The sequence below is a fragment of the Lynx canadensis genome, chromosome C1 (assembly GCF_007474595.2).
Source record: "Lynx canadensis isolate LIC74 chromosome C1, mLynCan4.pri.v2, whole genome shotgun sequence".
NCBI lineage: Eukaryota > Metazoa > Chordata > Mammalia > Carnivora > Felidae > Lynx > Lynx canadensis.
This window is the reverse complement of record NC_044310.1, coordinates 100710278-100736291: the sequence shown is the minus strand read 5'-3', so window position 1 is coordinate 100736291 and position 26014 is coordinate 100710278. Positions and strand designations below refer to the sequence as shown.

The 26014-nt window shown below is 37.9% G+C and overlaps 1 protein-coding gene across 1 annotated transcript in view; it reads left to right on the top strand.

Annotated features, from left to right (window-relative positions):
* The window catches only part of SPAG17 (sperm associated antigen 17), a 236047-nt gene that overhangs the window by 94404 nt on the left and 115629 nt on the right, over positions 1-26014 (top strand). The window contains exons 11-18 of the mRNA XM_032594369.1: positions 3205-3342; positions 3431-3544; positions 4345-4495; positions 7778-8005; positions 8101-8319; positions 15162-15223; positions 15811-15924; positions 22790-22944. Coding sequence (XP_032450260.1) covers positions 3205-3342; positions 3431-3544; positions 4345-4495; positions 7778-8005; positions 8101-8319; positions 15162-15223; positions 15811-15924; positions 22790-22944 — 1181 coding nt within the window. The remainder of the gene's footprint in view (positions 1-3204; positions 3343-3430; positions 3545-4344; positions 4496-7777; positions 8006-8100; positions 8320-15161; positions 15224-15810; positions 15925-22789; positions 22945-26014) is intronic.

The window sequence follows — 26014 nt, the reverse complement described above, 5'->3', positions numbered from 1 at the left end:
TTTTTGCTTTACTTAAAGCCACACATTTCCTTTGAGTATTTCTTTGGCTGTATCTTGATGCTTTCAATCTATTCAGTTCTAAATCTTTTATTTTCCATTGTTTACTTTCAGTTCCGAATTTTATTGTGTTATGGGCGGTAAAGATGGTCTGCGTCTTAAAAAATGTTTTTTAATTTCCTGAACTTCCTGTGTGACCTGATATATGTGGTCAATTCTTGTGAGTTTTCTAGATGTATTTGAAAAGAGTTGTTATAAATTAACTCATTTAATCCTTAGAACAACCTTATGAAGCAGAAACTATTTTTGTTCCCCATTTTACAGATAAGGAAACTGAGGCATAAAAAGGTTAAGTAACTTGTCCAGTGGTCAGTGTCAGAAATTGCTTTTAAACCCAGTCAATCTGAGTGGAAAAGTATTTTGATGGCTTCGCTTTTTGTCTTCTTTCTTCTAATGTTGTTTATAAATCTGATGTCAATCAGATACGTTTTCTTTGTAGGTAATCTGTCTTTTCTTTCTGGCAGCTATTAGAGTTTTCTCTTTATAATTCATAACACAAGGTATGTCCAGGTATGGCTTTGTTTGTTTTATTGTTGTCACTAATGCTCTAAAGGAGTATAATCTGTTTCCCGTTACATTCTGAATAATATAAAAAATTCCTTACACTGGCCCATAAAGCCCTAAAAACACAGTTCTGGCCTGATCTGTCATCTCATCTCCTGTCCCCACCCCCACCACACACCCCCCTCATCATCCACATAGGCTTTCTGGGCTTTCGTCAAATACACTATTTAATTCCACCTTAGCTTTTTACTCCAACTCCTCTTCCTAGAAAGTTTTTGACCCTCATGTCTGCAAAAGGGTGGATATTCCTTGTCATTCACTCCCCAGTGGAAATGACATTCCATAGTCTTTCTCCCACCACCTGATCTAAAGGAATCCCCTGACAACACAAAGTGCTTGTTACCACATCACTTTGTTTAACCCTCTTATCAACAACTGCTCTTCTTAAAATAACTTACCTGCTTTGTGTCTTACCTACCTCCCCTCACTAGAATATAAGCTCCATGCAAGCAGGGACCTAACTCTAATCTTGTTCACCGCCATATGCCCAACACACAATAACCACATCTAACCCACAGCAGACACTGAATATGTATTTGCTGAATTAAATCTATCCTTGGGGTATCTAGGTGGCTGAGTTGGTTGAGCATCTGACTCTGGATTTCGGCTCAGGTCATGATCATTGTGAGATGGAGCCCTGTGTCAGGCTTTGCACCGATGGCATGGATCCTGCTTGGGATTCTCTGTCTCCCTCTCTCTGCCCCTCCCCCACCTCAAAAGTAAATAAAACATTTAATAAATAAATACATATATCCTCAAATATTATTTTTTCTATTAGTTTATCCATTTATTAGATGGATGTTGGAACTTCTGGTTTTTCCTCCTTGTCTTTTAAATTTTCTATAAATTTTATCTTCTTGGGAAATTCCAGCTTCACTTCCAACTAATTCATTCTTCAGTGGAGTCCAGTCTGCTATTGAAGTTTTTTCTCAAGGGTAAATGTTTTTAATTTATAAATTCTCCAATTTCTTTTTACAACTGCTTGTTATTGTCCTTAGCGCATGGATGTAACATATCCCTATACCCTTCTGAATATTCAAATGTTTATTTTAAAGTCCTCAGATTCCATCATCTTTTACCTCCAATATACATTTTATGTATGTTGACTGCTTAGATAAGCACACTCACAGTTGCCTTTCATTACCCCATTATGTTTCTGGAAGACCAGTAGTTTTATTATATTAATAAATTTGTAAAAGCTGAAAAGCCCTCTAGAGCTTGCAGTATCATCATTTTATTTATCTTAGTCTTTCTTATTTTATTCAACTCAATCCAAAGCAACAAACATGTATTAACCACCTGCTATATTTCAGGCACCAGCAGATGACCTCAATTCCTCACACAGGAAGGCACCCAATCATAATACATGTTGATTGAAAAAATACTTAATAATGGGATGACAAAAAGGTGAAATATAAGAGGAATTGGATAGAATTTTCCAAGACAGAATATTAGAGGTTGACATTTCAGAGGTAGAATGGTTTTGAGTGGTCTTTTGTGATTGGAGCGGGTCCAAGAGACAATCGAAGGTAGAAAGTGGAGACATGAGTGGCTCTTTTGAAAGTAAGGAGTTGACAAAAGGTGATGGATATGAGGCTATTTTGTTATCCATCTATAGCAGTGGTTTTCAGCAGCGGCTGATTTTGCCTCCTAGGGGACATTTGTCTGGAGATATTTGGGTTATCACAATTACAGGGGATGCTACTGGCATCAAATGGGTACAGGCCAGGGATACGGCTAAACATTCTCCATTGCACAAAACAGAACCCACAACAAGTAACTGTCTAATTCAAATGTCTTAATTTCCAAGGTAGAGAAACTGTATACAAGGATGTGAAATCACAGAGGATGATTGCAGGATTTAAGGTGACACGAAAAGTTGTAATTTAGGTGCCTACTTTGATTACATTTCAACTCCTTTTGTTTACCATGTAAAATTGAACAGGCCATTTAATCTTTCTAGACCTCAGTTTCCCCATATAAAGGAGACTATTACCCTTGACTGATCTCACCATCTGTCATTATCTTGAAGAAGGAATGAGGACTTGATTTGAACCCAGTTCTTCCCACTCAATGGCCTTGGGCTGGCACCAGTCACTAACTTCACTCACCCTAGCTCTTCCTCTGTAAAATGAAGAAAATACCTACTCCACAATGTTGCTGTGGTGCTTAAATGAGATAGTGGCTGAGAAGCTGCCCCGTACAGTGCTTGGCATATCATAGGCACTCAATAAATACTTCTCGAACCCAAAGGGTATGTGAGCAGTTTTGAGTGCTTTAAGAGAAAGAGCAAATCATTAAGAAACAAAAAAATTCTTATATGGTTATTTTGACTCCTGCCATAGTAAATTTTCCTATTTACCATTTACGTTTCATGGTATCTGTTTTAATACATACATTAAAATTATATCTACTTTTGCGCCTGGATTATAAACACTTTCCCTTTTGTTTTGGTAACCACTGGTAGTTACATTGCCACTTTGTGTCATCACTGTACTTTACTGGTAGGAACCGCCTTGTTTTTACTGTATCCGTAAAGAGCTGACCATTAAACCGAATCCTCCCACCTGTTCATTTTAACAGGTTGTGGCAACTGAAGAAGACCTTGTCCCACCCAGTCTGGTGCAGCCACCTCCCAGAACAGATGGGTTGGACCACAGAATCGCCGCTCATATTGTGTCCATCCTGCCCTCTCTCTGTCTCACGGAGAGGGAGCAAAAGGTCAGATGGCATGAGATATCCAAAGAGTTTGCATGCTTTGAAAAAGTACAGATTCTCTTTTTAAGTCAATGTATTTCAATTTGAATAGAACCTCCATGAAATATTCTTATCCGAAGAAGAACATGAAAGCAGAGCAGTGCCCAAAGGCCCTCTCCTACTGAACTATCATGATGCACATGCCCACAAGAAGTACGCACTGAAGGTAATAAAACTGGATTGCCCAGAGGAGAAGGGATGCAGGAAAGCCCATTTGTAATTATTCAGTTGAAGAAATTGCAGTTAGTTTTACCAGTGCTAATTAAAAGTAACATTCAAAGGGCTTGCAAAGTGAGACCTCTGAAAATAGAGACACATAAAGGAGCGAAGAAAACTTGCCTAAGTATAAGGGTCCAATTAGCCATTAAATTGATTGTGAGTACACTGGGGCACCTGGATGGCTTAGTCGGTTAAGTGTCTGACTTCAGCTCAGGTCATGATCTCGCAGTTCATGAGTTTGAGCCCTGCATCAGGCTCTGCATTGACAGTGCAGAGCCTGCGTGGGATTCTCTCTCTCTCTCTCTCTCTCTCTCTCTCTCTGCCCCTGCCCCACTTGCATTCTGTCTCTCTCTCAAATACGTAAACGTTTTAAAAAACTAATTTGAGTACACCACATTCGCATTGAAACCTTCTAGTTACTGGCGTTAAATATCTTACTAATGTGAAAAACTAGTGAAGGCCAAAGAAGAATCCCAGAAGGGAGAGATGAATATATATGAGACTTTGGCAGTTTGTCACAGTGAGTGAAGAATCCATCATTTCTGTGCACCAGGAACCTCTGGCAAAGTGAGAACGAGCTTTTTTGACCTTCAGCAAAATACTAACACTTTGTCTTCCCCAATTACCATTGATTTCCCCTGTTCCCAAATAATGAGAGCGAAGGTATCAGGTTTTGCCTTCTCCATATGCATAAGGCACTTGACAGCTTACTCTAATGTCTTCTGTCATGTTGCGCTTTTTCATCAGGACCAAAAGAATTTTGACCCAGTTCAAATTGAGCAGGAGATGCAGTCCAAGTTGCCACTGTGGGAATTCCTTAAATTCCCTCTGCCCCCGCCATGGAACAGCACTAAGCGTCTAGCTACAATTCATGAGCTCATGCACTTCTGTACAAATGGTGAGTACGTTCTTTGTCTTAGCTTGAACTCATTCATTTATGGTCATATGTGCTTCTTAAGATTACACTCCTATTTGCAAAAAGTATTTTGATTACTTAAAGACCTTTCAGAGACTGAGGTGGGTATTTTGATTTTCTTACCTTGGATTAATGTTATTAGCGATAGCGTGATAGCTGTGATGCATAACATTCTTCAATTTGATACACTGGGTTTTCTTTCCATCGTGTTTCCATGACAAGAATAATCTGCTCCTTTCTTCCTTCTCCCCGCTCGCCACCCCCTCCTTGGCATCATTGGAGAAGACATGGTGATCTCTCTCTGAGGTTAAAGCACTGAGTAGGGAGCCCCCTGGCGGTGTGGTGCTGAGAGTGTGTCCATTCAGGTTCACCTCCTCTCGCAAGGGGAGGGGCCATTTTATGCTCTTGGAGGTAATTTGGAGAATCTAAAATCAGCTTCTCATTGCAGAGTTCACTGAGATTTGAGATACAATCATTTCCTTAAAAATCTTTATTTCCACTTGAGGCAATCTGCAGATAGATTCCTACTTATAAGAAGGAATATGAGGGGCTCCTGGATGGCTCAGTCAGTTGAGTGTCCGACTTTGGCTCAGGTCATGATCTCACAGCTTGTGAGTTCCAACCCCGCGTCGGGCTCTGTGCTGACAGCTCGGAGCCTGGAGCCTGCTTCGGATTCTGTGTCTCCCTCTCCCTCTGCCCCAACCCACTCACATTCTGTCTCTGTCTCTATCAAAACTAAATAAACATTAAAAAAATTAAAAAAAAAAAGAAAAAGGAATATGAAATGGCATAGACACCTTTATTGGACAAGAAAACATTTGACCCAGAGAAGAGAAAAAGCACCTCAGTTTCTCCCCTTAAGCAAATCATGAAATATTTTCATCTCGATTTCTTCTTTAACTTTTAAGTAAGCCTAATAACAGAGAAAAAAACCAAAATCTTTTCAATACTGTCATGCCATCTCCTCATGGAAAAGCAGGGGATAGCCTGCTGGCCTGGGCATGTGGAGACCGTTGTTGACATAAACACTCTCTTCCTGATGTTCCTGAGAACATCTGTCCTTTGCCTGTGTGCTGCCACACCTCACCTCCTCTTCTGCCTCCACTCTCTCTCTACCTCGTCCTACACGCAGAGTAGAATTCTTGCGTCTGTTGCCACCATTGCAACTTCACACACATCCCACTTATGGGTTTCATCCCAAACCCTTGCTTCTCCTCTTCTCTTCCCTCCTTCAGCGCTTCATACTTACCAGATCCAAAACCGAACTCTCGACTCCCCAAAATTTCTCCCTTCACAGTCTTCTTTATTTCAGTAAATGGCAACTATTTTCTTCCACAACCTTGCAAGTCATTTCTGATTCCTCTTTTTTTCTTATGCCCCACAACCAATCCCACCACATCCCTCAGTGATGCCAGCCCAGTCCACCATCGCCTCTCGCTTGGGCTATTTCAATAGTTTTCCAGTTGGTCTACAGCTTTTCACCTTTTTACCTAGCCTTTGCTTCATGCAATAACTGGAATCATCCTTCTAAAATGTTAGTCAGACCATGTCCCTCTTTAACTCAAAATTCTCGAGTGGCCACCCGTGTCACTCAAAGTAGAATCTAGACTCTTCTGCCATCCATATTTTGAGCTCATCACCTGTCAAGCTCTCACTGTTCCATTCTATCTACGTTGGCCTCACTGTGATTCCTTGAACATGTTGGTCACCCCACTGCCTCAGGGTCTTTGCACTTACTCTTTCTCCTGTGTCTATCACTTTTTCTCCCAGATAGATATTCACAGAACTTGCTCTCCCACTTCTCTGACTACCATATATATATATATATATATATATATATATATATATATAATATAATATAAAATATAATAATATATATATATAAATATATATATATTTATTTATATATATAAAGCCCCTCCCCAATCGCTGTCACTTTTTATCCCCTCACCTGGCTTTATCGTTCTTATCATCTCTAATATGGTATACACTTCTCTGTTTACCCTGTTTCCAGTCACCAAAATGGATACTCCATAAGACCAGGAGTTCACTGCTTAGTTTACTGCTGTGGTCACAGCTTTTACTATACTCCTTGCCCACTAATATGTGCTCAAAAGATATTTGCAAAATGAATGAATGAGCAAACCTTCCTTAGTTCTGTAACTTTTCCCCCTTCCCTGTTTCTCTTCTGAATTTCCTCATGATTTCTCCAAAAACACATGCCCTTAGTTCTATTGGAGAAAAAGCGGAGGTTACCCCAGAATCATTGATCTGCCACTATCATTTTACTTTTCCTCATTGCATCCCATGATTATTTGCTAATACCTACCTCATACCCCTCTAGTTTGAACTTCTAAAGTGCAAGAACCAAATCTTTTCTTTGAATCTGAGGCATCTATGACAAAGCCTAATACTTAGAAAACAAAACGAGTGAGCAGGTAAGTGAGTGAGTAAGTGGATGGATGAAATAAATACTGTAAGAGAATAAAAGCACAAATGGAGGGACGCCTGGGTGGCTCAGTCGGTTGAGCGTCCGACTTCACCTCAGGTCATGATCTCACAGTCTGTGAGTTCAAGCCTCGCATCGGGCTCTGTACTGATGGCTCAGAGCCTGGAGCCTGCTTCCAATTCTGTGTCTCCCTCTCTCTCTGCCCCTTCCCTGCTCATGCTCTGTCTCTTTCTGTCTCAAAAATAAATAAAAACATTAAAAAAATTTTTTTAAAACAAGCACAAATGGATAGGGCCAATTGAAAGCTGATAACCTTTGAAGTGCAATTATTATTTTCACCCACCAGTTCAAGTGGCTGAAAAGAGGCCTTTTCTGAGCCCTAAGGGTCAGTAAAACCTACTGAATGTAACAGTGTATGTTAGACACAAGTGAGTAGTTTGTTTGTTTCAAATTATAACAGTGGCAAAGGTGCTTTTGCTTACAAATCATAAGTTTTAAACATATTCAATCAATATGGTACCCTGGAGAATCCATGTGAATTAATACTAATACACCTAATACTGATTAAGCTATGAAGCAGTTTGTGAACATTATCCTGATAAATTATACCTTGATTGTGCAGCTTTGTTATTATTAGGCACTATTGACATTTGTTGCAGAACTGTGGAGCCCATGTTTAAAGTCAGGTCAACACCCATCATGATATGACTGCCTTGTCATTGCGGTGGACAGACCCTCTGGGCGCCCCTCTGTCAGCCCTGTACCATGTGGTAATAAGACCATTCCTAGCAGCATATATTCTTGCTTTCTTACAGAAGTCTTGAGCTGGAATGAAGTAGAACGAGCCTTCAAAGTGTTTACTTTTGAGAGCCTGAAACTCTCTGAGGTTAATGAAGAAGGCATACTAATGCCTTCTGAGATGATGTATGGAACAGATTCTGAGATGTCCAACATACCGTGGGACAACCCTGCCAGATTTGCTAAACAGATAAGGCAGAAATACATCATGAAAATGAATACCCAAGAGGCCAAACACCAAACAGGTACAGTGCGTGGAGGGAACCAAAAGCATTCTTCTGTTTTATGATTGTTGATTTTTCTAGCATTGTGTCTGATAGAGTCTCTTTAAACTGACTAGATACTGAAGCCAAAGACAGAATTTTATTTGTGGATCATAATTGGTCAATGTTGGTGCAAGAGGATGAGGTCAGTAAAGAACCTTCAGACCCTAGTCGGTCTGGTTCTAACAAAATGAAGCAGTCTGACCCAAACAGCAAGGAACCCTTAGACTATGAAAATATAGAGCTGTCAGAGCAGGAGACCAGCTTGAGGACTCAGTGCCAGTCTGCGCTGTCAGGTGAGTAATCGTGTGTGTGTGTGTGTGTGTGTGTGTGTGTAGACACTGTTATAGAATGTATTAATCCAAAAAATGATTCAAGAAACATTATCACTCATATGTGGAATTTAAGAAACACAACAGATGAATGTAGGCGAAGGGAAGGAAAAATAAGATTAAAACAAAGAGGCGGGAAAACCATAAGAGACGCTTAAATACAGAGAACAAACTGGCGGTTGCTGGAGGGGTATTGGGTGGGGGGATGGGCTAAATGGGTGATGGGCACTAAGGAGGGCACATGTTGGGATGAGCCTTGGGTGTTACCTATAAGTGATGAATCATTGGATTCTACTTCTGAAAACCAATACTACACTGTATGTTAATGAACTTGAATTCAAGTAAATAAATTTAAAATTTAAAAAAGAAACATTATCTAAATTTAAATGCCCCCCGTTTCAATTGAAAAACTATTTAACATCTAAGGTATTTGGTTAATTAAACTTTGCTACTGAGTGAGTCCTTGTTATTTCAACCCTTGTTTTTAAAATATCCTAAAGCCTGTTAGTGCACTCTTACCTGAGTAAATATAGTGAGGTGAACGTAATTAAACTTTCCTCATTAGTATTTCATAGGGTTATTGTGATTATATGAAAAATTATTTTAAAACTACCTGCAATAAGATAGTGAACTGCCTACTACAGAGCTTGGTACAAAATCAATGTTCAGTGAAGAACACTGATTCCCTTTCTCTCCTCCTTATAGCTCAGGTAATGACTCTTATTCTAAAATATAGCATCATAGGGGCACCTGGGTGGCTCAGTCAGTTAAGCATCCGACTTTGGCTCAGGTCATGGGTTCAGGTCATGATCTCACAGTTCACGAGTTCGAGCCCCGCATCAGGCTCTGTGCTGACAGGTCAGAGCCTGGAGCCTGCTTTAGATTCTGTGTCTCCCTCGGTCTCTGCTTCTCCCCTGCTCATGCTCTGTCTTTCTCTCTCTCAAAACGAAACAAAACAAAACAAAACACAAAAAAAAAACACATTAAAAAAATTAGCATATAGCATCATAAATGTTATATTAGGAAGTGTAGAAGCATAGGAGACTATTAGGCTAAATTTACTGAGCAATCTTATACATAGCTGTCAGATTAATCACTTAAAATACAGCTGTTAGTTTCCTGCTTACAACATTCAATGGCTCCCTACTAATAGAATCTAATTCTTTGGCCTGCTGTACCATGCGTCTCCAGTCGTACCAAATTACTTTTCCAAAATCTTTTCCACTTTTTCCCTTTTGCTTACTTATCCCATGCTCTGGCCAAACAGAATTAGGCTCTATTTCCTCTACACAGCCTGCTGTTTTCAATCTGTGTCTTTCTTCCACAATACCCTTCGCCTAGAGCTTTCTTTTTTATTACAATTAGGTTTCAGTGGCACCTCCATGAAGCCTTGTTAGATGTGTCCAGCTAGAAATGGCTCCCTTAGCATTCCTGTGGTCACAGTTAATCTGTGCTCCCTTTATAGCATTAATGATCATTTCCTACTACTTATTACAATTATTCATACGTCTGTATTAAGTTTCCATAATACTATAGCTTCTTAAAGGTCACAGGTATGCTTATCTTAAAAATATTAAATGTATGCTGGGAAATAGAACAGGTATCAGCAAATTTTCACAGGATCAAAACTACAGAGTATATTCTCATGTCACAGTGAAATTATGGTGCACATTAGTTACAAAAAAAATAACGGGAAAATACCTAAAATTTCCAAATTAAGAAATAGACTTCTGCAAAACACCTCACTCAGTGAAAAAGTCACAATAGAAATTAAGAAATATTTCAAGTTGAATAGTAATGGAAATACTGAATATTAAGATTTCTATAATGCAGCTAAAGCAAGGGATACTCAGAGAGAAGTTCACAGCTTTAAATGAATACATTTTTAAAAAGAAAGCTAAAAATTAATTAGCCAAACATCAGCCTCAAGTTGTTAGATAAAGATGAACAAAATAAATCCAAATAAAGTAAAAGGAAGAAAATAAAATAAGAGTAAATTATTAAGATATAAAATATAGATGTAACAAGGAAGAACAAATAATATAACAGTGTGGTTCTTTGAAAAGACTTTTAAAATTAATAAATTATTTTTTTTAGAAAAGGCTGATCACATAGAAAGTAAGCATAAATAATAATAACAGGAATAAAAATCAATAGGAATAAAGAAACAGACTTTTTTCTGATCCTACAGAAATGTAAAAGATAATAAGAGGATATGAGCAACTTTATTCCACTAAACATAAGAATGAAATGAGCAAATGACTAGAAAAGTATATCTTACCAACAGTTACTCAAGAAGAAATAGTGTTGTAATTGTTTAAATAAATTAAATCAATAATTAAAAATCCTCCAGGGTGCCTGGGTGGCTTAGTCAGTTGAGTGTCCAACTCTTGATTTCAACTCAGGTCATTATCCCAGGGTCACGGGATTGGACCCCCCCCCACATTGGGCTTCATGCTGAGCATGGAACCTACTTAAGATTTTCTCTCTCTCTCTCTCTCTCTCTCTCTGCCCCTCCCCCCCAGTTTGTGCTCTCTTTATCTCTCTCAAGTAAAAATAAATAGATAGATAAAATAAATAAATAAAAATATAAAAATCCTCCCCAAAAGGACACACCCAACGCAAATATTCTTATTTACTAGTGATACCACTCAAAAAAGAAAAATTTTGACCTTAAAAATTATTCCCAGAAATAAAAAAAAAAGTGTATCCTTCCCTACTCATTTTAGGAAGCTAGCATAAGCCTTAAAATCAAACTGTCAACAATAGTACTACAAAAGAAAATTATACATCAAACAGATTCATGAACGCAGATGCAAAAATCCTGAATAAAACATACGTAAGCTGATCTAGCAATATACAAAATGATACTAATACATCACAAGCAAGTTCTTTTTATAACAGGAATAGAGAAAAAACATACATTGTAAAAATCAATATAATTTATCAATTAACACACTAATGAGAAAAATTATATAATCATTCTCAATCGATGCAGAAAAAGCACTTAAAACTCTAGAAATTCATGAAAAAAAACTTAGCAAACTAGCAATAGAAGGAAAAATTTCCTACCTTGTAAAGTTTATTCTTAAATTGCTACAACAAACATTATATATCAAGATAAAATGTTGAAAGATTTCCCTTGACACCAGGAAGTTATATACTATAAACACTTGTATTCAGTATTACATTGGAGATGCTAGCCAACTCAGTAAGGTAAGAAAAAGAGATGAAAATGTAAGATTTGAAAAGGAAGAAACAAAACTATTACTATTTGTAAATATTGTGTATGTAGAAAACCCAAAATGATCCACACAAAAAAAATCAGGATTAATATGATAGTTTAACAAGGAGGTCATGGTTATAAAAGGACACACATAAAATGTCTGCAGTGCTGGGACTTTATCATGATTCACGATACTAAGCATTTCTGTTCTATGTACTTCTCTGTATGTGTTATAACTCATAATTTTAAAAAGCATTAAACAAAAGTAAGTCATCAGTGCCATAAGAGAACAGATGTGAAGTCAGTATTTTTTTAAACACTTATTTATTTTGTGAGAAAGAGAGAGAGATCACAAGCAGGAAAGAGGCAAAGAGAGAGGGAGAGAGAGAATCTCAAGCAGGCTCCATGCTGTCAGCACAGAGCCCAACATGGGGCTCAATCTCAAAAACCATGAGATCATGACCTGAGCAGAAATCAAGAGCTGGACAATTAACTGACTGAGCCCGCCAGGAGCCCCAAGTCAGTATTGACCGAATAGTCATCTTGCCATTTTCATTTACTCAGATGAGGGTAAAAGAGGAAGTCATTGATAGAGTAGAATTAGGGAAAATCTGATTGCTGATTAGTAGAGCAGATAAGTGAGGGTGAGGGGAACAGAGGAGAGAAGGATATAACATTTATTTAGTAATGCCCTGCTATATTCCAAGCACTATGCTAAGACATTTTACGTATATTAACTAGTATTCAATATAAACTTCAAGTCTATGAGTAAGATACTATTATCCCAATTCTAAAGACAAGGAGTTGAAGACCAGAGGGGTTAAGTAACTTGTTCAACTACATACAAGTAGGAGGAAGTCAGGATTCCAACAGAGAGCTAACTCCAAACCAGTGCTGTGTCTTGTGGCTTCCTCAGTTCCAGAAATTTCTTGTCTATGGGCTTAGCCACACTCATGGTCTCTTCTTTATGCTGATACTTAACTCGATTTTATTACCGTTGGGTCTTACTTCCCAAAAGGGTTGATTTCCTATTTCTCTGTTCTAAGTGCCCTTACGTATCAGCCTAGCTCACAGAAATAATTAAGCCAAATAAGTTAATCTGGGATTTTATGGCATTAGTGCATCCTGTGGGAATGTAAATGTATGACAAAGAAGTCACTTTGTGTTAATATGGATCCAGAATAAGCCAGGAGAGATATAAGGCCTGAGGTTTTTTCCTTTGTGTTTTGTTCTTTTCTTTAGAAGAGCAACTGGTGTATAGTTTTCTTCAGGCAACTTTTGCCACCTGGTGGTCAGACCATGTAAATTAGCGTTCCAAATCCTGGTGGAAAGTAGATGATTTGAGCAACTCTAAATCTTCGGGGCTAAAAATGCTATAATGGATAGTGTGTCCTAGAGATGGAGCAATCCTTGAGAGCTGAACCCCCACAACCTGTAAAGGATCCTATAGGGTGTGTATTGACCCCCATCAAGGAACTGTTACAGTTAGACAGGGGAGGGTGGCTGAGCTTTGGTGCCCCATGATGGCTGCTGTGTCTAAGGGAACTTGTTGTTGGTCTTGCGTGCCCCCCCCGACTCTGAATTGTACTTCTAAAGCAGCCACTTGAAATCGTTTGAAACAAAGCAGAAATTGTTCACGTGTTTCCTGCAAAACCATCTTAGCATCAAATACATATAAAAACCTGTTGCTGGATGTGAAGGACTGAATATTTGTGCTTTTCTTAACCAAACACTGGATTTCCATCTGAGACTGTTTTTGAACTTGACAGGGCCTATTGGATATTTATGAAAAACCTGAGAGTTGATAACCGTGAGGCTATGGGTTTAGATGTGCCCTCTATGCTTGTTGGGTGTTTTTTTAATAAAGTAACTGCTTTGCAGAGGGATCTTGTTATCTCTAAAGTAAAACAGATTAGGAAAGCTGTTTTTCAAAGGGATGAGAAAGCATCCATTTCCAGATGTGTCAAAAACTACTGAATCACACTGTCAAAGGATTATGGGGTTGAAGGCAGAATCAGAAAGAAAGGAAAAAATGATTTTTACTCTACTATTAAATAAAGAGTTCAGATTGGTCTTAGAATGTTCTTTCCTTTGACAAAATAACTGATGCACAGTTTTTTAAAACATATTTTCTAAACTGGAGACTTTTTCTGCTGGATCCTTAGACACAGGAGGGAATATCAAATCTCCCGGAAATCTGGCAGACCACAGAATAGAATAATTTTTATTCCACAGATTTCATATCAATTGCTTTAGGGACACAAGGGACATCATGGTCTATTTAGAGTTATAGTTGGCCCGAGTTTTCTCTTGAGTAGATGTATTTATATAAATACTGAACTGAATTGACTTTATAGTTTTCCCCTAAATCAAAATGGAACATTCATGCCATCACCTTCACCAGCCCAAGGCAAGATGAAACTAGTAGCAAAAATGTAAGTAGCTATGCTCCTAAAAGAAAGAAAAACATTGGTCTATCCTTGGTAGACATGATTAACTACTCCCGCTAGAGGTGTAGATACAGTTCTCTTTGCCACAGAATGAATCTGAATCTTATGCTTACCCTAAAATAAGCTTTTGTTTTGGGTTTCGTCCACAGTTCTTCTCTCTCTGTATGGCTTTAGATACATTTCCAGTTTTATTATATGATATAGATTTTCCTCATTCAATCAGAACGAACTGTACTGAAGTCCCACCATGTGCTGGGCACTCGGGGTACAGTTACAGAAAATAAGAGCAGGTTCTTATTCTCCAGGAATTCACATCCAAGATGGAGAGATAGACACAAGTAAATATTATCAGATGCTAGTAAATGCCATGATTAAAAATACAACAGGGTGAAAGGCAGAAAAGCCCTGGAAGAGATGACATTGGAGTAACAATATGAATGAAATAAGGGTTTGAACCAAGTGATTATCTAAAAGCAAAGCAAGACAGAATGAAAGGCAAGTGTAAAAACTTTAAGACACAGCAAGCAAGCTGGAGAGCCTGGAGAGGAAGGAGCAAAACGCGAGTAGAAGGGATGTGTTTGGAGAGTGAAGGTGGGACCATTTTATATACGACTATGCAGCGATTAATTTGCTGTTGTTCTAAGGTTGGTAAAAAGCCATGTTGGCTCAGTTATTCAGCGGCATCACAAATACATTACCCCAAGATTCATCACCCACTCCATTTCTTTGGTCAAACTGGGAATGTGCTATATAGTTTATCCATTTATATATGAGAGATTCAGAATCACAAGAGCTGTAGTTTAATCAGCGAATATTTGCAACTCATAAAGGTAAAGGTACATTTTTAGAAGTGAGGGAGATAGCCTGAAGGCATAATTATCTGATATGATTTAGGAATGTATCATAGAGGAAGCTGGGTTCTTTTCCAAGGGTTTAGTATAACTTTTCTAGGTAGACACTGATTTAGAATTATTGACACAAACACCTTTTTGGAGGCATGAAACATGCCTTTCAGGAATTACCTTTTCAGTACAGAAACATAGATCATATGGGCAACAAAAAGGCACAGCACTGACAAAGGCAAGAACAAAGCCCAAACACAACTGGATGTTGGTGTCTTTGATTTACAGAACAGATCACGAACAATGAGATCAAAGATGAAGCAGTCACAAAGGCTGATCCTCTTGAAAAGGTAAGGAATTGTTTTCCTATAAGTGTAGATACAAGTAAGATGATCTGAGAAAACTGTGACCTAGAGTGAGAAACACACACACACACACACACACACACACACACACACACAAAGGAGATGCTTAGCAGGATAAGGAAGGGGATTACTCGGACATCCTCAGACCAGCTCCAACTGGAGAGAAAGGAGTTAATTTCACTAGCGGCTTAAGCAAAACTTCCAAGCTCCATGCTCCTCTCTAGACAGTGTGGCTTGGCAACCTCACAAACACCTGCTGACCATACAGCCATGTAGAACTAATGCTGTCTTGAAGTGAGTTCAGAAAACCTGCCTATAATTGCTAACAGGACTCAGAAGAGTATAACCTAACAATAAAAATATTTAGATTATGTTGCCCATAAAAAAAAAAAAAACTCAAAGGCATACTCTTTCTGGCAGCAGCTCTCCTAAAATGTTGCCATATGGATTTATACATATGCAGATTTCCCCAATTAAAATGGAGTGCATGCTGGTTAGTCGATGGAGTCCAAGAGGGCTCCATTTGGACTTGAACAAATTAAAGCTGAAATTGTACTCCTATGGTTTTTTAGAAACCCAAGAAGATGACTGTGGAAGCAGACCTGGAGGACATAAAGAAAACGCAACAACGCAGTTTAATGGACTGGAGTTACACTGAACATTTTAAACCGAAAGTTCTGCTTCAGGTATTAATGGACCGTGAGTCTCCAGGAGACGGTTGGACAGGTCTGGGGAGTCATGGTATGATTTAGAACAGTTCGCTTCTAGGTCACTCTCTCAGATCTACTTCTGATCAATATTCCCATTTACTTCAGCTTTTAAATGAATGTATTCCCAGATCGAGCTATGCACGCCCAGGGGATCTCCACCCAAAGGGATGTTTTTATAAAACCTTGAAGAAGAAAGGAAATAGACATGACTGCTGCACATATTTTCTAAGAACAAAAGTAAGGCATTATGGGAAAGCAATCTTATTTTTCCCATATTGCCTATCAGTTCTACGAAGTTTTCACTACATTTCAAAGTATTTTCTGATGCAGTTTACAGGTCAATGGAACCTGTGATAGCTAGTGTTTATTGAGCACTTACCATTTTGCTAGCAATGATTAGTAAGTATTATTTGTTCATTTAATCCTTGCAACAGTCCTTTGAAGTAGAAACCTATGTAAATAATAGAAAATTGAGACATCTTGACCAAGAGTAACTTTTGCCCAAGGTCACATGGCTGGCAAGTAAGAGAAGCAAGATATGAACCCAAGAAATCTGGCCACAGAACTTGTGCTCATGCAAAATAACAAGTAACCCTACATTTTCTGTGTATACATTTTATGCAAAAACCTGTACTTGCTTTTATCTTTTTAACTACTGACATCAAAGTTTTAGATCCACACATTTTTTTAAATGTTTATTTATTTGAGAGAGAGCTCATGCGTGCAAGGGTGGGAAGGGGCAGAGAGAGAGAGAAAATCCCAAGCAGGCTCTGCGCTGTCAGCAAAGAGCCTGCCGCAGGGCTCGATCTAATGAACCGGAGATCATGACCTGAGCCGAGATCAAGAGTCAGGCATTTAACCAACTGAGCCACCCAGGAGCCCCTACCTCTACACAGTTTTAAACCCAGAAAGTTCTATAAAGAGTCTTATGAAAAATAGCAACTCCCTCCTACCCCCGTGCCCAAATTCTCAGAGGTAAAAATCTTCAAGGCATTTACAGGTTTCTTGTGTTACTTAACTCAGTTACCTCTAATAATGAGTATATTTTGTTTAGTTTTACTTTTGGTTGGGCATCACCATCAACTGATTCTCTCTTGAGGAAATAGCTGCCAACCCCCATCTAGCGTATGCATGTGCATGTGAACACACACACACACACACACACACACACACACGTACACTCTCACTCATATACTCCTTCTTCCCATTCTCTAACACTGTTAACTATATCATCATTTTTGTATAGCTCAATATTGAATATTTAGTTTATTTCATTTTTATAAATTTTATTCATAGCTGAACTATTACATTTTCTTTCTTGATACTATTTTTGTTTTCCTTGGTGTTTGTTTTCCCATTTTTTTTCCTTTGTGTAGTTTACTATGCATTTATATTACTCATCCCCAAACTCTCCACCAAAGAGTGAAATCTCCTCTCAATACATTAAACCACACAGGCACTCGATCAATTTTATCATCTAAGCCACCTCTCTCCCATATGCTCTGAACTCCCGCTTGCCCTCCAGGCCTACTTCACAGCTGTGGCCCTGGGAGCTTCCTTTCTTATCATCTGGGTCACATCCTTGGCCTCTCTTTCCAACCAGACACTGGGTTCCTGAATCACGTGTCATCTTCTTTCCTGAGTTACTCCCTTTTTGTAGGGGGCTATCACTTCTAATTGCTTTCTGAATTAAAATTCATGGCAGGTAAATTGGGGGGGGGGCATTGGATGTGTGAAACCCTCTTAATTCTACCCTTACGTTTGAGTGACACTTTGGCTTTACATAAAATGCTCAGTCAGAAAGCATTTTCCCTCAACATTTTGAAGGCATTCCTCAATTGTCTTCTAGCTTCTTGGGTTGTCCTTGAGGAAAAGCAACAATGAAATTCTGATTCCTGATTAGTTGTTTGAGCCTGTTTTTTTCCTTCTGTCTGGGAGGTTTTAAGATCTTCTGTTTGCTCCAGTGTTGTTGGTTTCCTGTTGATGTGCCTTGGTGTGGTTCTATTTCCAAGTATCGTAGTGGTAAGCCCAGAACAATCCAGAGACTCCTGTCTTTATATTCTAGAACAAATGTTCTGTAATCATTTCTTTGATAACCTTCTCCCTACTGTTTTTTCTGTTTCTTCTTTCTGTTATTCTGGTGCTGAACTTTCTGGACTGAACTTCCAATTTCCTTACCTTTTCTCTCCTAATTTCCAATACTTGTCTTTTTTTTTTTTTTTTTTTTCCTGGAGATATGGCTCAGCTTTCATTTGGTTTTTCTACTGAGGCTTCTATTTCTGTTATCATCATTTTTAATTTCCTAAAGTTCTATTTATAATTGCAAATTACATTTTTATAGCATCTTATTTGTCTTACTTGATACCATATCTTCTCTTATCTCTATGAGGATATTAAAGTCCTTTGAGGTCTTAGTGTTTTATCCCTAGATTGTGTCTTTTTCCTCAAATTTTTTTCTTTTTCTCTCAAGTTTATTTTTACTTTTGTTTTTTGGTCTTTATTTTTCATTTCAGAGAATAATACTTCATGATATTTGCCTTTTTCTTCATGTTAATAATGAGACACTAAAAATATCATAGGAAGTACTACTGTATGAGGTCAGGGAAGGAGGGAGTTGTCAATAAATGGACTTCATTTTGGGTGACTTGGCTGGGTAGTTTCCTTGGGATACCCATCAGTGTTGGTATATTAGTCTGTACCCTTAAGCCATTTAAATTCTCCAGGGGAGAAAACCCCTAATCTCCTAACTGAAAGATATAACTTACCTGTCAGGGTTTTGGAAACTGAGTGGTGGGGGGAAGGCAGTTACACTTCTTACCATCCAGTCTCTAGATCTGCATTGTTCAATATGGTAACCACTACTCACAGGTAGCTTCTGACTACCTGAAATGTACTTTGTCCAAATTGAGACATTCTGTATGTTTGCTATAGTATATACTATAGTATATAAGCAATACTTATATACTTATGTATAGTATATATATTACTTCTAATATATATATGTATATAGTATTATAATACTATATAAGTAATATATATTATACTATTATGTATTATATATAATATATAGTATATATATTACTTATATACTATAGTATATATTACTTAAATAATACAGTATATATTACTTATTATTATATATGTTACTACATGTATACTATATATTTGGTTTAAGTATATATATACCAAATTTCAAAAACTTAATATGAAAAAGGTGATATATCCCATTAACAATTTTTATATTCATTACATATTGAAATGATAATTTTTTGACATATTGAGTTAAATAAAATATATATTTGTTTAGGTTTTTATTTATTTATTTTGAGAGAAAGAGACGGACAGAGAGCGAGTGGGGGAGGGGCAGAGAGAGGAACAGACAGAACCCTAAGCAGGCTCCCCCCTGTCAGCGCAGAACCTGACACAGGGCTCATGACCTGAGCCAAGACCAAGAGTTGGATGCTTAACTGACTGAGCCATCCAGGCGCCCCAAATAAAATATATTTTAAAAAGTAATCTTATCTGTTTCTTTTTACTTGTAAAGTATGGCTACTATAAAAAGTAGAATTATACATGTGGGTCACCTTATATTTCTTGGACATCAATTTATGCTTTTAAACAATTCTCATTTTTTCTGTAGCACATCTTCCCCTTAGCAGTGCCTGGGATCCCTCTTCTTAGAATCCACGGGGTCATTTCTATAGGTCATAATCCTCCCTTTGTCCGCTGAGGTGGGAGATGGGCAGATGCCTAGTTGCTCAGAATCGTCGAGGGCTTCCGGAGGCCCTAACGGCTTCTTAAAAATACTCTAATCTTCCTATTTTCAGTGTCTCCTTGACTCCACTCTCAGAGTGGGGCAGTGCTCTGGTACTTTCTGGAGCCTTTCTGCACTTCTGCACAAGGTTACTTGTGGCCTCTCGTAAAATTAATCTTAGAATTTGATTTTCTTTCTACCGGCAGTTACCCCTATCCTTCTGCTTTCCAGCTTCTCAACTGTTGTTGCCTTTGTCTCCTCTCCTGTGACCTTCAGCTTTGTGGTACTAAAACCCAGTAATTTTACTGTTCTTTTAATTAGGTGTCAAGAAGTACATGGGTTTCATCTCTCATCTTTAAAATGGAAGTTCATTTCAGGCTTTGGCTTTTTTTCGATTTGGCTCTGTCCTCACCCCTTTATGAATCACTGTCCTGCCACATCTAATGGACAATTATCTTGCTTCATCTTCCTTGGTCTTTTCACAGCATCGCAGAGCTGATCACTTCACTGTGAAACACTGCCCACTCTTGGTTTCCAAGGTGCCAAACTGTACTTCTCCTCAGTACTCTGTTTGGACTTTTGTTGACCTAATGTCTACATATCGAAATGGCTTGAGTCTGAGCCCTGAACCTTCTTCTCTCCTCTGCAAACATCCTTGTGACGATTTCATCTATTATCTATGACCTAATGCTAATGACTGCTACAATTTTATCTTCCAAATGATTTCTTAGTTCCATACTAGGATACCTAACTCCAAATTCCACTTGAATTTATGACAGGCGTCTCAACTTCAGGGTCCCACACAAAGCTATAATTTTCCCACGTGAGCATGTTTCTCTCCTCATCCATCTCAGAAAATGTCACCTTCAAGCCAGAAGGCTAAGAGTTCTTACTTATCTCAGCTTGACTACATCCCTCATGTCTGATCCATCGTCAGATTTTGAAGGATGTACCTCAAAATATATCTTCAAGCTCTTCACCACCTCCACTGTTGCTACAGCCACCCTCCTCTTCTCCTGCAACATCCTCCTAATCATCAACCTACTTCTGCTCTCGTCCAGTCCATTCTATGAATCAGATACTCCCATCAATTTCATCTACTTAGAACACCTCCCTGAATCCAGGATGATCTGTAAAAATCTTTATTAAATTTTAGAGGAAAATCTCATCTATCTTGTTCATTTTTTCCCCAAGAACCTACACAGTACCTGGCACATAGTAGGTGTTTATTTTTTAACTGAACTATAAATAACACAGTGTTATATTAGTTTCAGGTGTAAAATATAATGATTCAACTAGTCTAACATTTCTCAATGCTCATCCCACTAAGTGTACTTTTAATCCCCTTTCTCTATTTCACCCATTCCCTACCCACCTCCCCTCTGGGCAGTCACCAGTTTGTTCTCTGTATTTAGGAGTCTGGTTTTTTGTTTGTCTCTTTTTCCTTTGTTTTGTTTCTTGAATTCCACATATGAGTGAAATAATATAGTGTTTTTCTTTCTCTGACCGACTTATTTCACTTAGCATTGCACCCTCCAGATCCATCCATGTTGTTGTAAATGGCAAGGTTTCATTATCTATCTATCTCCCCAGATCCATCCATGTTGTTGCAAATGGCAAGGTTTCATTATCTATCTATCTATCTATCTATCTATCTATTTTACATCTTCTTTATCCATCTTCTGTGGTTGGACAGTTGGGTTGCCTCCATATCTTGGCTACTGTGAATAATGCTTCAATAAATATGTGTTTATTTTTAATAAAAAAAATTTAACTAAAGTTCATGGCACCACAATATTAATATAGGATAATAGGGAAAAGCCAAATAGTAAAAAAAAATGGAGAGGAAAGATACTATTTGAAAACTTATCAAACATTGATAGAGAGCAGCCATAGCTCTGAGAAACTTAGTGCTATAAATTCTAGCAGCCAAAGTAAACATGAAAACAAATTTTACAGAGCTCTCTAATGGAAAGAAGGATTCATGTTCATCAGAAATGAACATGTTTTGTTTGGGGGTTTAAAGTCGAAAAGGAATTTGCATCTCCAAAAAGTAAAGTAATGAATAGTACCCTATGTAACAACAACAACAAAATTAATGCAAAGATATTCACCACATGTGTGTCTCTGATAGTGCCTCTCGGGGAACAGATGTAATAGTTTCAATACCACTCCATAAAGACACTTATACAGGGGACTAGATTTGGGAAGTAAATGTATTATTTTGGTAATGCTACCAGTGTAAAATTGAAAGCAAAAGTAAAACAGTCCTTTCCTAACATAATATGCAATTCCATGCCTTCAGATCACCCACCAGCAGAGAACTGAAAGTTCCTGCATGAGATTGATGTTGAAAACGAAAACAAAAACAACAATCCACAGCTGTGTAATTTATTTCCCTGTGGACATGTTTCCTTATATTGATTGGCAGTGAAATAGAAGCAGGACAAAGTGTGCCCTGCCCTCTGTGCCCCTCTGTCAGTAGCTGAGATCGCAGTGCATGCTGAGGGTGGAATGTTTTGGAAAAGGCCAAGGTTAGAAGTCACGTGCAAACAGTATGTATGAGAAAGACCATGCACCTTGTTCCTCTGTACTACAGCATGGTGTGGTGGAGAGCACTCTTTGGAGTGCAAAAATGATGACACAGAGACTGGTGTCCTGGCACCAGGACTTACGAACTCTATCTTCTTAGTCAAACCTCTCATCCTTTCTCAGCCCCAGTTTACACTGAAAAAAATGAGGATTTTAATATTTCAAAATAGGAAAAATAATTGTTCCTATTTATCCGGGGTTTTTAATGACGAGAAAATGAGATGATCTATATGAAGGCATGGAAAACGTTAAATAACTGCTTGACTTAATTATTATCTCCAAGCCTGAATAAAAAACACTTGAGCAAATGCCTCTATGCCTGGAGGCTAGTATTTTATTTTCTGTAAGAGTTGCTGAAATGTTCCCCCCAAATTCTACCACTGATGTTCTCAGCGTGGAAATAAAGGGATGAGGGTAAGGGGGCAGAGACATACCTTAGCAGGAGATGCTTCTCATGGAAAAAAAGACACAACAATGTAATTATTTTGATTTCAGGTTCTTCAAGAAGCCAGGCAGCAATACAGGTGGATTGATTCTTACTACCATACGCAAGACAACTCTCTACTTTTAGTCTTTCATAATCCAATGAATATTCAACGTCTGCATTGTGAATATTGGAATATTGCTCTTCACTCCAATGTTGGATTCAGGTAACCACCTTGGACAGTTTAGTTGATTATTATCTTATTTTAGTTAGCTTGTTAGTTACTTGGTTAATTAGCTTTCAGTTCCTTAGCCTAAGGTAAGTGCTTCAAGCCAAACACTAAACCTTCAATTTAGTTTATCAAGTTGCATGTTTGAGGTGTACCAGGCACTGTAATAAGCATTAAAACTATACCAAATAAACAAGACAGACATCATTCCTGGAGCCATTAAGTCTAGTGGGGATTTCATTACCTTACATTTGATTTATTTAGACCCTAATAAAACTGCCTCTGAAAGATTCCAAGTAGAAACTATAACACATGACATTCTTCATGCTGGTTTTGGATAACTCCACTTGATCTGGGGAAGACTCCAAAGTAGGGCAACTGAGTGACATATCAACACAGCGGTCAGGTGCTCAGCAAACTGAGACCTCTAGGAATCAGTGATGTTTTTTTTCTGCCAAGCTCCTTAATTATTTCTTGATGATCTTAAAGCTTTGCTCTGTCCTCTCAGTAATTATGAGAACATTTCATTATTTTTTCAATGCCGGTTAATGTATATCCAGTATTTATTTATTTATTTGTACAGCGTTGTTTTAGTTTAAAGGGATACAGAAAGACACAGAGAATGGGCTTACAGAATAACTGGGAAAACAGGTCGTGTGCTAATCCTTTGCTCACATGTACAGTAGCTTACATAATATAGCACATTATTTGGGGAAGGGTAGGAATGCTTCACATGGAAAACTATTTAGAGGTAGTGGCTCCCTACGGACTGGATGGCAGAGCCCAATGGGAGAGACAATATTGGGAAAGGATGAGGAACAGATGATCTACAAGCTTTGCAGTTCTTCTAAAGTTAATCTCTTATCCAGGATTTCTATTTCTTCTTCAGTTACTTTTGGTGATTTTTGTTCTACACATTCATGCATGACATTTGGATTTTGGATGTCTTTCGGAATGAAATTAAACAGTCGTCTCACAATAAATGCCCATTCCTGAGAGAGATGTATTAGCGTCTGTCTTTATGATTATAGTTTTGTCTATTTCTCCTGTTAGTTTTGCATGTATTGTGTGTATATGTGTGTATGTCTAAACTTACTTTTGAATCTGTATTTCAGAAGCATCCTTCTTAATGCATTGTAACTTTTATCAATATGAGCAAATGTCTCTCTGTGTTCCCCTTAATGCTTTTCACCTTGAATTTCACCACGTTTGATATTAATATTGTTGGATAGTCTTCTTATACAGAAATTTACTGATAGGACTTTCTCAATAATTTTACATGTCAACTGGGAATTGTGTCTCACTATGTTAATAGAAAACGGACTACAGTGGCTTACCTAATAAGGGAATTCTTTTTCTTCTGTAGTGACAAATTTAGAATTGGGCAGTATCTCAGGGGTAGTTCAGCTACTCACCTAAGTCATCAAAGAGCTGGACTTTCTCTGGCTTTCTAGCCAGCCATCTGCCACCCTTTTATTTTTCTGCGTCATTTTGATTTGTAGATACATGTATTTTCAGTGTTACCTTGGATTTTTCCAGCTACTCTGAGATCCTCTGTCTTTGAAAGATTTTTATAATTAATTTAATAATTAATAACAATATTTTAAAACTTTATATTTTAAAGAATTAATCTATTCACTTCTATTTTTATATGGGGTATGTTTGGCCTCATTCTTACCATTTAATTTTACATGCATATTTCTACTTTAGGATTAATCCCTTTTCATCCTTAGATTGAATTTTCTTAGTTCATTCTTAGTGTGTGATGTTTTTAAAGTTATATATTCTATTAATATCCCTATAGAGGTTATCCTTTTAAATCACATATTTAAATATTTTTATATCGTAATTGGAGCTAATGAGTATGAATATCATTCCACAGATGTTAAAATTTTTAACATATTTTTACTTATTCCCAAGAAATCGCCATTTTGAAATTGTCTAGAAATTTTATTTCCAACTGTTAAGTAATATTTTTAATCACAGACAAGTAGCACAAATAATTATTTACATTTAATTACAAATTTTACTGTTTTCTTCCTCAGCCCTTTTATTTATATACCATATTGTCTTCTTTCTTGGATTTATTTTTTCAATGCAGCTGGAGTACATTTGTGACTAATTCTTTCAGAAAGTATCTGGCTGGGGAATTCCTGAGTCATTGCATGCTGAAATATTCTTTATTTTGTCATCTCATTTGAATACTGATTGGGCTGTGTACGAGTCTGTGTTCCCTCATCATGAATAAATAGCAAGAACTTTAGGTTTTGTTTGAAAGGCAGACACATCGAAAGGTTCTGAACCTGAGAGAGACATGATCTGCCTTTGAAGTGAAAAACATCTCTCTCTTCTGTGTTGAGAATAGACTGCAGGGGGTTAAGGGTAGGTACAGGGAGACCAGTTGGGGGGCTACTGCAGTCATCCCAGCAAGGGGCGATGGTGGCTTAGACCAGGAAGAGAACAGTGAAGCAAATGAGAAATGATTAGATTTTGAATATGTTTTATTTATTTATTTATTTTATTAATTTTTTTTCAACGTTTATTTATTTTTGGGACAGCGAGAGACAGAGCATGAACGGGGGAGGGGCAGAGAGAGAGGGAGACACAGAATCGGAAACAGGCTCCAGGCTCTGAGCCATCAGCCCAGAGCCTGACGCGGGGCTCGAACTCACAGACCGTGAGATCGTGACCTGGCTGAAGTCGGACGCTTAACCGACTGCGCCACCCAGGCACCCCTTGAATATGTTTTAAATATGTGCTTTAAAAAATCATTTGGATTTCCCAACAGATGCGAAGTGGAGTGTGAGAAAATCAGAGTGGTCAAGGATAACTTCAGGGCATTTGGGCTGATCAACTGAAGTATAGACTTGCCATCAGCTAAGAGAGGAAGATTGGTTCATTTGGGGAAAGGTTGAGTTTGAGATGTCTTTTCCCTTCCCAATGAAGATATTGAGTACCTCAAATTCACAGTCTATGGTTTTCAGTTCATTTCTTTAAAAGGGAATCAAAAATGAGAGAAAACTGTGAAACAGCCTGACTATAGAAACCCTGTAGCTTTATTTTTCAA